Source organism: Castor canadensis, chromosome 10 (assembly GCF_047511655.1).
Source record: "Castor canadensis chromosome 10, mCasCan1.hap1v2, whole genome shotgun sequence".
Lineage (NCBI taxonomy): Eukaryota > Metazoa > Chordata > Mammalia > Rodentia > Castoridae > Castor > Castor canadensis.
Window position 1 is genome coordinate 80767924 of NC_133395.1, and position 16433 is coordinate 80784356.

Genomic DNA, 16433 nt, shown 5'->3' on the forward strand with positions numbered 1-16433 from the left:
GATGCGGATAATAGTGGGCAAGCTGAGATTTAGTGCTGAGAAATAGGTGGGGAGAGAGAAATGGATGCCTACCACTCTCAGAATGTTGATGAGAGGTGGAGGAGAGGTGGGGCCATAGCACGAGGGAGAACATCCAGTGAGGTATAGAAGCTCGGTGCTGGTGGCTCAGGCTTGTAATCCTAGCTGCTCAGGAGGCAGAGATCAGGAGGATGGAGGTTCGAAGCCAGCCTGGGCAAAAAGTTCAGGAGACCCTATCTCAAAAATAACTAACACAAAAACAGGACTGGGGGCATGGCTCAAGTGGTAGAGTGCCTACCTAGCAAGTGTGAAGCCCTGAGTTCAAACCCCAGTACTGCAAAAAAGAAAAAAGTGAAAGAGGAAGGGGTGATGAGAGGAGAGCAGAGAGGGTGGTTTCCACCTCTAAGCTATTGTGATCAATGCTGCTGTGGGTATACACCCAGGAGAATGACTGCTGGGTCACGCGGCAGATGACTTCGAGGAAGATCTGACCCGTTTTCCACAGGAGCTTTCCAATTTCTGCACCTCCTTACCAGCACTAGCTATTTTTTGATTTGTTTTGTTGATAACAGCCATCCTGACAGATGTCATGTAGTTCTGAATAAAGAAAATGTGGTGTGTATACATAATGGAATATTATTCAACCTTAAAAAGGAAGAAGTCCTGCCTAATGTTACAACCTATAGGACACTATGCTCAGTGAAACAGTACAAATAATGCATGATCCCATTTTTATGAGGTATCAAAAATAGCCAAAAAGGAGCAAAGAATACAACAGGGGTGTCCCGGGCTGTGGGTGGGGCTCATTGTCCAGGAAGTATGAAGTGTCAGCCAACCTAGATGAGGAAGTTCTAGCTACTTGCTGTGAGACGTCAGGCCTGTAGCTAACCATGTAGTATGCTGCACTTTGAAGTGTGTCAAGAGGGTGGCCCTCATGTCACTTGTCGTTACATACCACATCAAAAAGCAAGGAAACTCTTGGAAATGACACGTGTTTATTACTTTGAATTGGTGGTGAGTTTCAGGTATTTGGAATACCATAGATCACAACTCAACAGAGAGAGAGAGAGAAAGAGAGACCCACCACGCATTGCAGTCCTGAGGGAGAAGGGTGGTCCAAGAGTCGGGTGGGAAGTAATTCTTCCATCCAGACTGGACCCGACCGTGGTGGCACTATCTGTCCCTGACACTTCACCCCCACCCCTTTATGCTATGGGCTTCATTCAATAATCACTCAAACTGTTGTCTCAAAAGAAATGACCATCAGAGGAGAATCAGGAATTATGAATGCTGACTCAGATTTTTTCATGTGAAGATGGAATTGTGATTTTATTTTGAAAAGTTCAGTTTTGGTTTTTATAGATTAGCACTAAAATGTTTGTAAATGAAGTGAAATGTCTGGGGTTTGCTTTATGCTATGAACAAAGAAGAATTACTTTTTGTTTTTCTAGAGGGAGGTTCTGAAACAAGTCCTTTGGGGATGGACGTGCCCTGTGGAGCCGTCCATGTGTTCACTGTTCATCAGATGTCCTAATGCATTGCCCACCACGCTATCCACCCCTCACCACAGAGGCTGTGTTCATGTGTGTCATTACTCCCAGGAGTGACCACTCTGCACTGACTCACCCACACCCTGGGGAGAAAGCGGTCTCCCCACCTCTGGGTGCGAGGTATGGTGCTCTTGTCCGTCACCGTGGACTGACGGGATCAGGTGGTAAGTCTGTTGAGATGAGTTTTACCGAGGCTGCTGCTATGCTCTGGGGATGGTGTGAGGGTGTTGCTCAAAGGTTTATGTGCTGGAAGCCTGGTGCTCAGTGTGATGAGGTTCGGGTGGTGGAACTTTGAGAGGAGGAACCTAGTGAAAGGAAATTAGGTCACAAGGACATGCCCTCAGAAGGGATTAATGATGGCTTTCAGGAAGTTCCTAGAGTGGGTTGTTGAAGGCAGGCCTGTCACTTCCTCGTAATCACTTGCTTACTTCCTGCCCTGCCACGTGATCTCCCCCTCTCTCTTATGATCCCACCATGAAGCCACCCACCATGCTGTGATGATCTAGAAGTCCTCATCAGAGCCAGCACCAAGCTGTGAGCTCTACAACTGTCACTCAGTCTCAGGTCTTTTGTTCCAGAAACATAAAAGTGATTAAGACAGCTAGCTGCTTAAGACCAACCTAAGCATTTTTTTTAAAAAAAAAACTCTGCGTTTGAGATGGGGTTTTATTGTGTAGCTCAGGCTGGCCTCCAACTTGTAATCCTCCTGCTTCAGCCTCCAGAATGCTGGGATTATGGGGATGTGCCACTGTGACTGGCTCTTTATTAAGGCTGAAATGATCAGAGGATATCTTCCTAGAGTCTTACAAATATCCCACCCTTCTCCAAGCTGAGGCCTTAGGAGGCTCTGCTCATTTGATGCAAGAATTCTTGTTGAAGTGCAGGCACCTCCACCTACATTGGCTGCCTCCCCAGCAAGTCACCAACCTGTCACTCCCCTAGAAATGGGGGCGGGGCCCAGAAGGAGCAGAGACTCATAGTTCACATGAAAGCATGAACAGTGGGGACGAGCTTTATTGAGGTTGTCACATTCTTGTTTCCAATGTTGACAGTAAGTGGCAAACAGGCAAAGTTAGTGTCTTACTTCCCTATAGCCCCATCTATTCAGAAAGCAATAAAAACACATTGTAGAGCCAACACTTTCATCCTTAAGAGTACGACACCTCATAAAGTTGTCACTAGACAATGCAAAACAGTATTCACAATAAGCTAGACCCTTTGTAAGTTCAAAATTTAGATACTTGGTGTATATAGGTAAAACTAACATTTATGGATTTTTTTTCAGTCATTATAAAAATACTTTATATAAATTCAAAGTCAAAACTAAAACATTCAATCCTATAAAAATATCCTTTACTAATAAAAGTATCAAATTCTAGATAAATCACTCCTTATCAGCAACAGTTACATCAATTTTCAGGAAACACCCACATACAATGGACTTGTTAAAGTGACATCCACGCCGTCACCAGTGTTTGCTTTCAGAGAAGGACGCTTACGTGACTATGCTGCATGGGAACGGTGCAAGTATTCTGCGGAAAGTGACCTCAAGTATCTATTTGGGATGACAGTCGTTTATAAAGACAAACTCTTCAGCTTAGAGAGGGAATTTTCAGGTTGATTTTGCCTCCCAGAGAAGCCGAATGTATTGTTTGGGTTCAGCTACATTTGACCTTGAAATGCTTAACTTGGGAAACTAGTGATTGCATTTTGGCCACCCTCTGAAATCAGCTCATTCACCTCGTTCTGCTTGCTCTCCTTTACGGTGTGGTTGGGGAGACTGTTCTGCGTCTGGGCTCTTTTGGATCTCCTCAAACAGACTTTGAGCAGTAGGTAACACAGCTCGGCCACATTCAGTAGCATGCAAATCACAGATGCAGAAATCATAAAAATGGTAAACACCGTTTTCTCTGTCGGCCGGGAAATAAAGCAGTCGACAAGGTTGGGGCAGGGCTCGATCCCACACTTGAGCACCCAGGGCAGGTGGTACCCGTTGTAGAGGAAATAAAAGACATACATGAAGGCGGCCTCGAAGATGACGCGGAAGAAGATGCTGCCGGTGTACGTCCACCACAGCGAGCCCTCGATCCGCACCTTCTGCTTCTTAATGTCCTCCAGGTCTTTGAATTCGTTCCTCTTCTCCCCACGCCTGAACTTGCGGGCGGTCTCGTGTCTGTGGTAGGCCACATGCATGGCCACCAGCAGCGCCGGGGTGGACACGAAGATCAGCTGCAGGGCCCAGAGGCGGATGTGGGACACAGGGAAGTAGTGGTCGTAGCACACGTTCTTGCAGCCAGGCTGCAGGGTGTTGCAGACAAAGTCCTCCTGTTCATCACCCCACACTTCCTGAGCGGCCACCACGAGGATCATGACGCGGAAGATGAAGATGACCGTGATCCACACCTTCCCGATGCTGGTGGAGTGCTTGTTGACACCCCCGATGAAAGTGTACAGGGAGCTCCAGTCCATCGTGCCAGCTTATTCCTAAACAAGGAGCAAACAATGTCGCTTAAAGTAGGCTGTGACACTTACAACCTCAGCCTCCTAGTCGGCTAGTAGGAGTTTTTCTCATAAGGAAGGAAGGCCCATTCTAAGCACTTTGTGTTGTTTTGGGGAGAGGTTTAAAAGCATCTTGATTCAGCTGCATTCAGATTACACTCTAGGTGGCTGTTGACCATTAACCTAGGAACACAGGTAAACGAATTCACATCCAAGTTCCCTTCCATCACTGTGTAGATATACGTGACATCAGTGTGGTTTTATGTAAACCAAGGACTCACAGAACTCCTGCAGATTTCCCTCATTAAATAGCTCACGCAAGCCAAAAAAAAAAAATCATTCATTAGAATGGTATAATCTGGTTTATTGTGCAGACTAAGATGGGAAAAAAGAAACCAAATATTTATTAGTCTCCTGTAACAATGTATTCAAGCTTGGATTACACCATCTGCTGTAATCATGTGTTCTTAGGAAAGCTCATATTATCAACCACCCTCTTCCAAAAGAGAATCACAAGGTTATATACAAATCTGTCCTTGTTCTCCATGTAACCGGGCCTGGTGTTGGCTCTCCCTCAAAATATGGGTCCCATTCACAGCAGGGGACATGATGAAAGGGACCAGCTATCACCACCACCCAGGGCCTCTGACTCTGCTGAAGACTGACCATCTTCTCCAAAGAGAAAAGGGCTTCTGTACATCTACGGAAACTTCTGCTGTAATGCAAACTGATTTTGCTCTTGGGTTGGCTGTTAGGTACCACACTTCTCAGAAAGACCCTCGGTTCAGGTCTAAGGAAGCAGCTGTCACCATTGCCCCGACACCTGTGGGCACATTCTTGTCTGCTGGGCCAGGCACATGCCAAGCGGGGAGAAGAGGGGACTGCAACCAGGACATAGCTAGAAATTTCTATATTTTGGTTCAAAGCGTTTCTTCCCCCGTCTCAGCCAGAGCATCAAAATGTTTATAGATCCAAAAGTTGGCCAAATGCTATTGGGCACAGATTATGAAAATGGAGTGCCATGAGAAGCTTTTGAGATTCTTAAATCAAAACTGAAACATGTCGTGGGCAACTCACATGATGGCTTTAACTTAGCCTATCCTTTAGAGAAGCATATTAATTTTTTAAATTAAAAAGAAAAGAAGAATTGAATCCATAACTACAGCTTTGCAAAGGCCAGGGAAGGAGGCTTCTTAAAGAATGTGTCCAGAGTTCTGAAGGTCAGGGAAGGGAGGGAAGGGACTTCTGGGAGTCTGAGAAATGGTGTTTAAAATTATAGCAAGACAGGCAGTGACTCTGATCCCCACACGAAAGTGGAGGGCCAAACCTGTAACAACGTTAGGAAGTTAAAACACTATACTGGGTGTACCTTACAAAAACACAAACAGAACACAAAAATGTAAAAAAGTTGGGATATGAAAAAGAAAGAAAAATATGACACCTGAGCCCAAAGTACAAAAAAGCAGCAGGCATAATCATTAGATCAGATGGTATAATTCTAAGTGACAACCAATAAAAGGTAGAATTTTGCAATTTAATTTAATTTTAATTCGTGTGGTGTTGAGGATGGAACCCAGGGCCTCACAAATGCTAGACAAGTGCTCTATCACTAACCTGCACCCCCAGTCCAGAAATTCTTATTTTACTGCTGCCCTAACAAGCATATTATTCTAAAAATTATTTCTAAAAAACATGAGATGGGTATTGAGCTAGAACCTACCTTCTGAGGGGAACTCTAGTCTCCATTCTCAGAACTAAATCAGAGTGCTGAAAAATTTGCAGATTGTATCAGAATTTTTCCACGTTCTAGAAGCTTCATTGCCTTTTTCGTTGTTAAGAGTGTTTAAGAACTTTTAATTGTGGGTAAAACATATATAATGTATAATTTACCATCTTAACTATTTTAAGAGCACAGTTCAGTCATGTTGTATATATCCACACCAGGAAATAGACTCTTAAGCCTTTTCATATTCTCAAACGAACTCTGTACCCCTTGAACAATAACTCCCTGTTTCCTCTTCCCACCAGCCCTCAACCATCATCCCCTAGTTTCTGTGTCTATGATTTTGACTACTCTAGGGACATCATACCAGGGATGTCATACAGTATTTGTCTTTTTGTGACTGGTTTGTGTCACTGGTTCATCCACGTGGTAGCGTGTGATAAGACCTCCTTCCTTTTTCACTAATATTGACTAATATTTCATCATATGGATATACCACATTTGCTTATCCAGCCCACCTTTTGGCTATTGTATATGTGTATACACAATCTGGGAAGCCTTCTAGTTAACGTCCAGCAAAGTTCTTAAACAGCATCATTAAACTTCCTTGTAAGAGACTGGTAGTAGCAGCCATGACAATGGCAGGGACAGGTGCCTCAGGTCTGAATAGCATCTGTAGATATCTCCTATACCATCAGGAAGCTGACTGTGTTGTCATGGTTGCTTAATAACTCCATCCTCACATGGAACTTAACATCAGTGGTTCCTCATTAGCAGGGCATCGGTGCCACACGTGATTGCACCAATCTCAGTATTTGTAGCAGAAGGGTTCAAACCTTGTACTGATCTAGAACTGAGAAATGGATCCAGTGCTTAGCATTAGTGGAAAAGCAGGGGTGTGCTTAAAAACAAACAAAAAAGCTGAGAAAATTGAAGATAGCTCCCTGTTTTGTGGCATTGGGAATTGGACCTAGGGCCTGACAAATGCTAGGCAACTTGAGCTTCGCTGCCAGCCCTCCCCTCCTTTTAATTTTGTTTTTGAAACAGTGTCTCCCTACCTTTTCCTGGGCTGGCCTCAAACTTGCGATCCTCCTGTTTCTACCTCCTGAGTGCTGGAATAATAGGGGTGAGCCACTATGCCTGACTGAAATAGGCTCTCTAAAACTACGGTTCTCATCTCAAAGTACTGAGCCAGAGACTGGGGGAGCCCAGCCATGGCTGAGACAGGGGCCCACTGGACAGCAGGGGTCCCCAGACTCCATAATTAAAGAGTACTTATTAAATATTCCCTTTCATATGCGTCTTATTCTATAGCCCAAAGAGACTTTCAGCGTCCACAGAAAAAGTCCCTTTGATAAACTCATCTTAAAAATGAGTTATAAAAATAAGTTTTAGTCCCTGACGAAAGGCAGTACAATACATTTTCCTAATTATTGCCATTCTGTCCTGGAGTCATTTCAGGATGTGAGCAGTGAGGAGGCAGAAATTCATACACCTTGAGGTTTAAACACATTTTACAGCAGCCAGCCCCTACAGAGCCAGACCTGTTCGTTTATAATACAGGGTCTTCTCATTGCTCAATAATGTGTCCGGTCACATTTTCCCCATGCTTTGAGGTCCACAGAATTTAAAGCCCCTGCAGGTAAGAAGACTGTTTCCTCTCCAAGTTCCTGACCCATCACCTGCCTGGACAATGCACATCTGTGGTCACCTGCCATCTGCCCTTCTCAGAAGCCAATGGGTCAAGTTGCCAAAAGAAGGACTGGAGGACCTGAAGAATTCTGAGGGCTGAAGTCACAGATGAGGCTCTAGAATTTGCCCCCAGGAATGTTGGTTCTAGCTTCCTAAATAGAGGAAGAAGCCTTGACCTCTACAATGCTGAGCTTCTGCCCTTTAAAAATGATTATGACAACAGCAGCTTGTTTCATTTCTTTTGATTTTTCTAGGTCTCCAAATGACACACTCTGAAGCCTGTCCTTTCTACCCAAGTAGCAAAACTGCAGAGAAAAACAATCTGTTTCAACCATGCTTACAACTTTAATATTAAAAATTAAAGAGTCTGCCTATACCTTTAAAGGAAGAAAAAAATAAACAAGATACCCAGGTCACAAAATGAGGTCAAGCCCAAATATAGGTGTGTTTAGCCTACTGGTCACTCAAGACAATTAGCCAGGAAAAAAGCAAGTCACCTGATTCAAAGGATCTTCCCTCAAGAGTAACAAAGGCCCTGTTACTTGCGTCAGAAGAAATGATCTGAAAAGATAACCGTTTTCTTCCCTCCATGCTCCCCTTGGCCCTATGGGATACCCAGGGCTTCAGGGAGCCTGAACCAATGTTGCCTAACAGTGAAACTTGCCTGCAATTCTCTCGTCTGGACCATATCGTTCCTGAGGTCTTACCAACCAAGTCTGCGAATCTGCCCTGCATAGCATTCTCTGCAGGCCAGAAGCCAGGAAGAAGGGGTGGCCTCACAGTAGTAAGAGACAGGCCTGGGTGGTGGGCCTCTTTTTGGACTTACTGAGCCCTAAACTTCTGGCCACATGACTGCAGTCACTGGAAGGGCCTGGCTGCCCTCCAGGAGACTCTTCCCCACCAAAAGAGCTGTGTGAGGACAGAGGTGACAGACAGCTGAAGATTCAGCCAGGTTAGAGAGGATATGGGTTCCACTTGCCTGTTCTCTCCTTCCTGTCATGGGGAAAGACACCTTGGCCAGTGTGGGAACAGACTGAGGAAGGGGCCAAAGAGCAAGGAGAGGGAGATATGGAAGTTCCAGCCCTTGAACTTCCTTTGCAGAAACACATGACCTGGGTGGGGGGGGGGGACTTTCATAAATACTTTGGTTAGAAAAGAGTGGGAGGCCCAACACTTATTGGGAAATTGTCACTAATTTAAAATTACTTTCCAAGATTAACTGCACCCAGTAGAACCATTTGCAACCACAGTAAAACAAATTCCTCTTTGCTTTCAGGTTTCAACTGGGCTGGAGCCACTGGGAGGGGCTCCTTCAACAGGAGGAATCTTAACTCTTCAGAAACTAGAGGTGTATTGTGACTGACAGCTTTCTGGCTCTCTTACAAGGAACAAATAATCATGCTTAGCTCCTGTAGTTGTCACCTTAAGAATGCTGCTCCATGTAAACTTAGGAAGGTAAACTGTGTCTGGTTTTGTGACATATCTCTAGTTACAATGCATAACTTCATGTCCATTCTTGATATTAAAATTCCATCTCCTAAATATTTAGCTCCAAAAATAAGAAGGAAACACAGGTTTCCTTCTTATTTGTATTTGCAGGTTGTATGTTCTTCCCTCTCATAGCTGAAATCGCTTATGCCTACTGCATTTTAATAGAAGGGTAATCTCTTGATTATTTTAAAACTTTTTATTTAGGAATTTAATCATAGCTGCTTGGACAATGCCAGTTTAGCTTCCCTGCAAACTAAAATCTTAAATATGATAGCATTACCCGTCAGCATACTCCAAGAGGTAGGAAGAATCTTTCTTTTTTTTAGATTGGTAGTGAGTTTGAAAAAGTCATTTGGCAGATATTTGATAGATCTGAAAGCATGCTCCTCACAATGTCCACGTGAGTTCTGCAGAGTTGAGAAGAAAAGGAAAACAAGGACGGAGTAAAACAAGCAAACCTGAGCCTTATTTTCAAGGACTCCCGGTGTGTCAGGCTCCAAGAATGGGGCAAGGTCCCGCTGCGGGGCTTCTGATTTCCTCTCCACCACTTGCTTGTGGGGAAGGCAGCAGAGCAGGGCTGGTGCAAATGTAAATCTTTGCTCTATTTCTGGACGTCAGTATGGAGGTCTCCTGTTGAAGAAAAAATAGAAGTTGTTGCCACATTTTTTGAACTCCTCCCGCCCATGTTCATTGAATGAACTTTGTGGGTAGCTTTTCTCCTTCCCAGAACTGTTATGGGGTAAGTTTGGATGTTGTCAGTTTTCTATTGCTTTGTACTTCATACACGCACACACACACACACACACACACACACACACACACCAATGATGCTCTTTAATATAGTTCTTCCTATCAAAATAACAACAATAATGATGAGCTCCTATTCCAAACCTTAACCTGTTCTTCAAACATTAAAAACTGGGAATGTAGAAGAGCGTGAGAAATTGGTACACCCTTAACCCAAATCAGCAACTTAGAAAAAGCTCAAACTCTTTCTTTAATCAAGAAGAGTCAACATCTTTTGTCTTTAGAAATCGCAGGTGATCCAAGGGATAATATGATAGTCAATAGCCACTGTGTTTTCAAAGTGACAGCCAGTTATGACAACCAAGTTAGGATTCAGAATTAAGTCAATAAAAAGGAAGCTTACAGACACTTCCTAGAATTCCATGTCTCTTACTCCACTTGAAAAATCCATAGTTACAAAAATGATTCCCCCCAAGTTCACCTTTCCTTGTCTGGGACTTGTTAGCAGTGTCTGTGCACTTAAGAAAACCAAATCTTTATGTTCAACAAATGGCCCCCAGGGGTCCACGACAGTCTCATGGATCAAGCAGGTCAATCCAAGCAGTAGCCACTGGAAGTATTGTGCCCTTGCCACCAAGAAGTTTGGTCACAAATGACTTCCCAAGATTTTATTCCTTTATCACTTTAACTAATGTACACACTCTACTCATAGCCCCTAGAATGTTCAGACTAAACAAAGATGGTGGCGGGATGTGCTGTTAGAGCATCATTCTTTCACACTACTGACACTGTTACCTCAGATCTTACACAGTTCTTTTCCTTCTTGACGCTCTTATAGTTCAGAAGGGAAAAAGTAAGAAAAAGAGAATTAAATTGCCATTACCTGTACCAGAAATTGTCCTAAAAACAACTAGTGGAGCAGGTGGACAGACCAGTGTCCTCTGGGTCTTAGTCCCCACAGTGATGAAGGGTAGCCCTTGGCACCCCCAATTATGAGACTTGGTGTTCTCTCTTCCTAACACCCCCCTCCTCTGGCACAGAACACCCCCAAAGACTCTGCCCAATCCAAACAACAGACAAAGCTCTCCACAGGAGCCGTTTTGAGCAGCATCCTGCAGTTCTAAGGAAAGTGCAGGGGGGCGGGGAGCCGGGCAGGACATTTTCTTCTAGAACATTGGTGAGACCGCTAGAACTGGGGCAAGGAAAGCATAAAGTCTACTTGACGGAAAACAATAAGGGAGCTGGGTTAACTCAGTCAGGCACAAACCCGACAGTGAGCTTCCACCTAAGGGACACTGAGGTCGTTGAACTCCGTGTCCCTGACCATAGCTTCAGGTTCTTAGCCCCTCCAAGTGTCAATAGCAGCGTGCAGGCCACACTCACCCGGACCCCGGTCCTTGTCTTGGGAAGGGACGCCAACAGAAGTCAGCAAAACATAGGGTGCAGGACACCTGGGACTGGCTCCTTCGCCCGACAGGAAGTCCTAACTGGACTGGTGACTGCACCTTTTAACAAGATGTGTCACCAATTACTTTTAATTACTGTTGTCCACACCACTGTCATCAGCATTTCACAAGTTCCTAGGACTTAAGCCATGCAGCCAGTTCTGGTCAGTTCTCCCCAGAATTTATCTGTCATCCCAGGTCGCAGAGTTTCACTGAAGTTAAATACCATCTCTTGACCTGGCTTTCCGCTCCCCAAATTCAAGCGGGAAACGTCGGTGGACTCCCTTCCCGCCAAGTGATGAAAATCCAAAAACGCAGCAAAAGAAATGGGTGTGTGTGGGGGGAGGGGTGGAGGAAGGACCACTTCTACACACAATGCACACACGCGTAAAGCCTGCCGCGAAAGCCAAACCAGTCCATCGTGGTTCCTGGGGCGAGCTAGAGAGAGCTAGAGAGCGAGCGAGCGAGCAGGGGCGGCGGGACCCGGCGCGCGCGGGGGATGCGGATGGAGCGGATGAGGACGCGGGAGCCACGCGCGGCACCCACCCCGCCGCCCTGGGCATCGCGGCGACACGGGCAACCTCGCCCGCTGGAGCTTCTCCGGGAAGAGTGCCCAGCCGCGCGGGGCCGCTTACCTGGGGATCAGCGAACCGGCTGCGCCCTCTTCTCGGCTCGGGCCAGGCGGCAGGTCGGCTGCGCGCCGCGGGCTCCCGGGCGGGTGACGGGCGGGAGTCGGAGACGCACGGTCAGGCCAGGGACCGGTTCCCACCTGCAGCGCCTTTTAACCGCGCCCCTCCCCGCCTCTGCCCTGACGCGGCTCGGGCGCTGCGGGTGGCGATCGGTGATCGAGCGCCCCGGGGCCCAGGCCGGGCCCCTCCCACCCTTCCTCCGGGCTGGGGGCGCACGGCCGGGTCCTCGTCCCGAGGTGACAGGCGCGCGGGGCACTGAGAGCCCGGCCGGGGGACGTGGGGCCGGAGATGAGGCCAGCCCAGCCAGGTCTGATGGCAGAGCCTGGGATAAGTCTGGAGCTCTGTGGCTGGCGTGCTAGGGTTCCCATGGGAACGCAGTTAGGGGCAGGCTGCATTTCCCCGGGGCGCGTTGTCCTCTCCCTTGCTGGATGGACACTGCCATCCTCTTGCCGCCTGCCTGGTACCCGCGTACCGTGCCTTCTGCTCCAGAGCGGCCAGGAGGTGCTTTATTCTCACTGGCCACTTAGAGGACTTACAACGGGTGTTTTTATTAGTTACCTCCAACCTTTGAAGCCTTCTGGGGAAGCGGAGTGGCTTTCCTCAGACTGGTGTACCATCGAGACACTCGGTGGTGTCCCCTGATGTCACAGACAGGGCCAGAGCACAGGGTGGTGCAGGGGCTGGTGGGGTGGAAACGCTGGAAGTCATTTAAGGACCCGGCTTTACAGGTTTTCTGACCTGTCCTACAGGAGACAAGAGAAGTGTAACTTGCTTATTCCACAAAATTAGTTGGCAATTAAATGTCCCCACCTTGACCATATTTTACCTGTCGGGTCATATTCTCTCAGGAAACAGGACTAATGGAGGTATCTAAAATGTGTCTTCCCTCTTGGGGATATACCCAAAAGACTGTTACTCCAGAGGCACCTGCACATCCATGTTTATTGCAGCACTATTCACAATAGCCAAGTTATGGAAACAGCCAAGATGCCCCAGCACTGACGAATGAATTAAGAAAATGTGGTATCTATACACAATGGAATTTTATGCAGCCATGAAGAACGAAATGTTATCATTCGCTGGTAAATGGATGGAATTGGAGAACATCATTCTGAGTGAGGTTAGTCTGGCCCAAAAGACCAAAAATCGTATGTTCTCCCTCATATGTGGACATTAGATCAAGGGCAAACACAAGGGGATTGAACTTTGATCACATGATAAAAGCAAGAACACACAAGGGAGGTGTGAGGATAGGTAAGACACCTAAAAAACTAGCTAGCATTTGTTGCCCTTAACGCAGAGAAACTAAAGCAGATACCTTAAAGCAACTGAGGCCAATAGGAAAAGGGGAACAGGTACTAGAGAAAAGGTTAGATCAAAAAGAATTAACCTAGAAGGTAACACCCATGCACAGGAAATCAATGTGATCAATGCCCTGTATAGTTATCCTTATCTCAACCAGCAAAAACCCTTGTTCCTTCCTATTATTGCTTATACTCTCTCTACAACAAAATTAGAAATAAGGGCAAAATAGTTTCTGCTGGGTATTGGGGGGGGAGAGGGAGGGGGCGGAGTGGGTGGTAAGGGAGGGGGTGGGGGCAGGGGGGAGAAATGACCCAAGCCTTGTATGCATATATGAATAATAAAAGAAAAATGAAAAAAAAAATAAAATGTGTCTTCCAAGTCATGGTGATTGAACCAAGACTTTATAAAAATCCACCTTCCAAGATGCTTGAATGTGGGATTCTCAGAGAAATGGTTCTGGGTCAAACAAGTTTAGAACACTTTGGATGGCCCCTGGGATGGCCTTGAACCCAAGGGTGGAAAGGCACAAATTAGACACAGGCTGCCCTGGTGTTCCCTGAGCCTCTCTCACTTTCCACAGTCTGATGATGGTGTATCTCCCAGTCTCTTCCCCATCACACTCTAAACACACTCCAGACAGGCACATCTGTCTGCAGAGGAAAACAACTTGACTTTTCTAAGCAGATGGTAAGCTTGCTTGGGGATTATAAACAATTTAAGCCTTCTTTGCTTTTTCTTTTTTGCATTTCTACAGTAATAGGTAAAGTACTTTGCATATAGTACATGTGATTCTATGAGTATTTGTGTTTTGCTCAGCACAGCAATCCTGGAATTAGCTTTTGCTTTTTCTGAAGCATGCCATGAGCTCATCCAGCAGCTGGTTCCTTGCAAAACGGTGCCAGAGCATTTACTTTCTGGACCAGTGGAAGTTGTTCAAGGACCCATGCAGGATAGAACCCCTCAGACCAAAGCTGCCACAGAGAATGCAATACTGTGCTGGCATCCAGAAGGGAACCACTTGAAATGATCTCTTTTCTTGTTCTGATTATCCACACCAGCCTAAAGGTGTGGACTTTTTATTTTGGCATTTGTTTCCTAGTATTTAACCTCCTCATTCATTGTCATTTCTTAGGTGGTCTTGTTGCAACAGAAACTAGATGTGGATTGTACAAAGTTATGGACCTGATAAAATGTTCACTGGAAAACTGAGAAGTTAATTAAACATTTTATGCTAATGATACAAAGATGTCTGGAATGGTGATTTTGTGTGTCAAACGTTTAGGAGGTGATTACCACCCTCTGTCCACTTAATAGTATTGCACCACTCTTAAAAAGACACTTGTAGTCCTGGCTGTAATTGGTGACATGAAATTCACTTGATTAATAACTTCTCTCTGCATCTTTGTGGTGATTAATGAAGCTGTAAATTTAATGGGCGCAAAATGTGTGAGTGTGGGTTCTGCAATACGAGGAAATGTGAAGGAAGGGTGGGTGAGAGGCTCTTTGGAAAATCTATAAATTCTAAGTGGCCTCTTGACCTTTTTGAAAAGAAGGAGGAGCCACTGCCTACTGCCAGCGCATGTGCTTTTGGAGGGACTCGCCTCCAGTGCTCAGGCTTTCCCCATCCAACCTAAAAACACCACACAGGGACTCTGCCATTTAACTGACGCGGTCCTAGATGCCTGCAGAGAAGGAAATGTGTGCTCACTTGAACTGAAAACTAACATTTGTCTATTCATTCAACAAAAAGATCCCATACTGTATTCAGCAGAATGTGGCTTAACTGGGGTTTCTCTGATTTTTAACTCATGATTGAATAGGGTTTATATATGTCTTGGGAGGAAGACCGCAGAAGTGATTTCCATCTCATAGCAAAGACACACTCTCTCACCAGCACAGCTTGTCACTGTTGATGTTGACCTTGACCTCAGGGCTCAGGTTTCTTTGGTTTCTCCACTGAGAGTTCTTTCTCCTTCACTGTGCTTCTTGGAAGGAGGTCACCTGGCACAGCCCATACTTAGGTGGAGAATGAGGCTTCACCTCCCTGAGGGTGTGTCAGTGTCCTGCGTGTGACATTGGTACCTTCTCCCAATTCATTCATTTAGTCAATCATTTACTCCTACTGGTGTGGACTCATGGATATTTATTTTATACCCTGCATTAGAATCCAATATTTTGTTTAAATTGTCTCCAATTTGATTGTTGAGAGCTCGTTCACTCTACTCCTGTTCCCTTTTGATACTCACCAGAATTGTGTATGTGTGCAAGGGTGTTTCAACACTTTCTGCCTGGTGCTAAAGAAGCTCCAGGCTCACCTGGGACATCCCCAGCTCAGTTCTAGCAGCCATTTCTCCAAGGAATTGTGTCCCTTTCCTGGAGCACTACAGGTGTGATGTGCACTTGCTCATCTTCGTCATCCTGCCTAGCTGTGGGCTCCTTGCTGACAGGAATCGTGGCTGGTTGCCCAACTTTTGGTACCGCATTCAAGCACCAGAGCTACACTCGATGTGCTCAGGGATTCCACAGACATTTGTTGAATGAATGCATTCAAGAAGCGTTTGTTGAGTGAATTAACTGCAAATATTAGGAGAAGAATGTGACCGGTGAAAGTGACAAGGAAAAGACTAGTTCCAGGGGCCTTGCACATAATAGGGTGGAATCTATAAGGAACAATGCAGCATCATGCTGGCTCTCAACATGCTTAGACTCTCACAGGGAGGGTGGCACTTACTGTCACACAGAAAGGGGCTGTCAAATGTGGAGGTGCCCGAACCCCATCAGCGAGGCTGAAGGCTCCTGCATACAGTGAGGTGAAGGGTGTCGTGTTGTGGGTTACTCTGCAGGCTCAGAAATGATGCTGTGAAGTCTTCAAATCCTAAAGAGATTAGATCCCAGGCCACAGGCTCATGTATTTCTTTCCTGTTGGAGATGCCCCTGTCCCTGGTGTACACTTGGTGGACAGTCCACGTGGGAGGCCAGTCCATTCCCACACATGGTCTAATGCAGAGACTAGAATCAGGGAAAATGGTTTCCAGCGTTATTTCCATGAAGCAGTGGGGCCGGATAAAATGCCTTTTCAGTCAAGTGCTATCACATGGAGGCCGGGGGCTTGCAAGGACCTGCCCACCCTCCGTCTTGGCATCTTGCTTTCTAACCTGTCTGGAGTCCACAGCTCTTAAACACATCTTCGCCTCTCTGCTCATGTCAAAGTACACCTCAGTGGATTGTAATTGTCTCTCTCTCTCTCTTTTTTGGTGGTACTGGTACATGCTTG

At 45.9% G+C, this 16433-nt stretch overlaps 1 protein-coding gene across 3 annotated transcripts; it reads right to left on the reverse strand.

Annotated features, from left to right (window-relative positions):
* Positions 1–2564: 2564 nt before the first annotated feature.
* Gjb6 (gap junction protein beta 6) lies at positions 2565–12454 on the reverse strand. 3 transcript variants are annotated; one of them, XM_074043669.1, is made up of 4 exons: positions 11801–12454; positions 11104–11225; positions 9432–9603; positions 2565–4052 (listed from the first exon to the last, which is right to left on the reverse strand). In XM_074043669.1, exon 4 carries the CDS (start codon positions 4035–4037, stop codon positions 3252–3254), a length of 786 nt encoding a protein of 261 aa, XP_073899770.1. In that variant the 5' UTR covers positions 4038–4052; positions 9432–9603; positions 11104–11225; positions 11801–12454; the 3' UTR covers positions 2565–3251. The 3 variants fall into 3 exon arrangements, with proteins under 3 accessions (XP_073899770.1, XP_073899771.1, XP_020033203.1); XM_074043670.1 differs by lacking the exon at positions 11104–11225; XM_020177614.2 differs by lacking the exons at positions 11104–11225; positions 11801–12454 and adding an exon at positions 10604–10760.
* Between the last annotated feature and the right edge of the window lie 3979 nt (positions 12455–16433).

Excerpts from the sequence above, each read along its gene's own strand:
- Gjb6 (XM_074043670.1), bottom strand. The coding sequence starts at position 4,037 with ATGGACTGGAGCTCCCTGTACACTTTCATCGGGGGTGTCAACAAGCAC.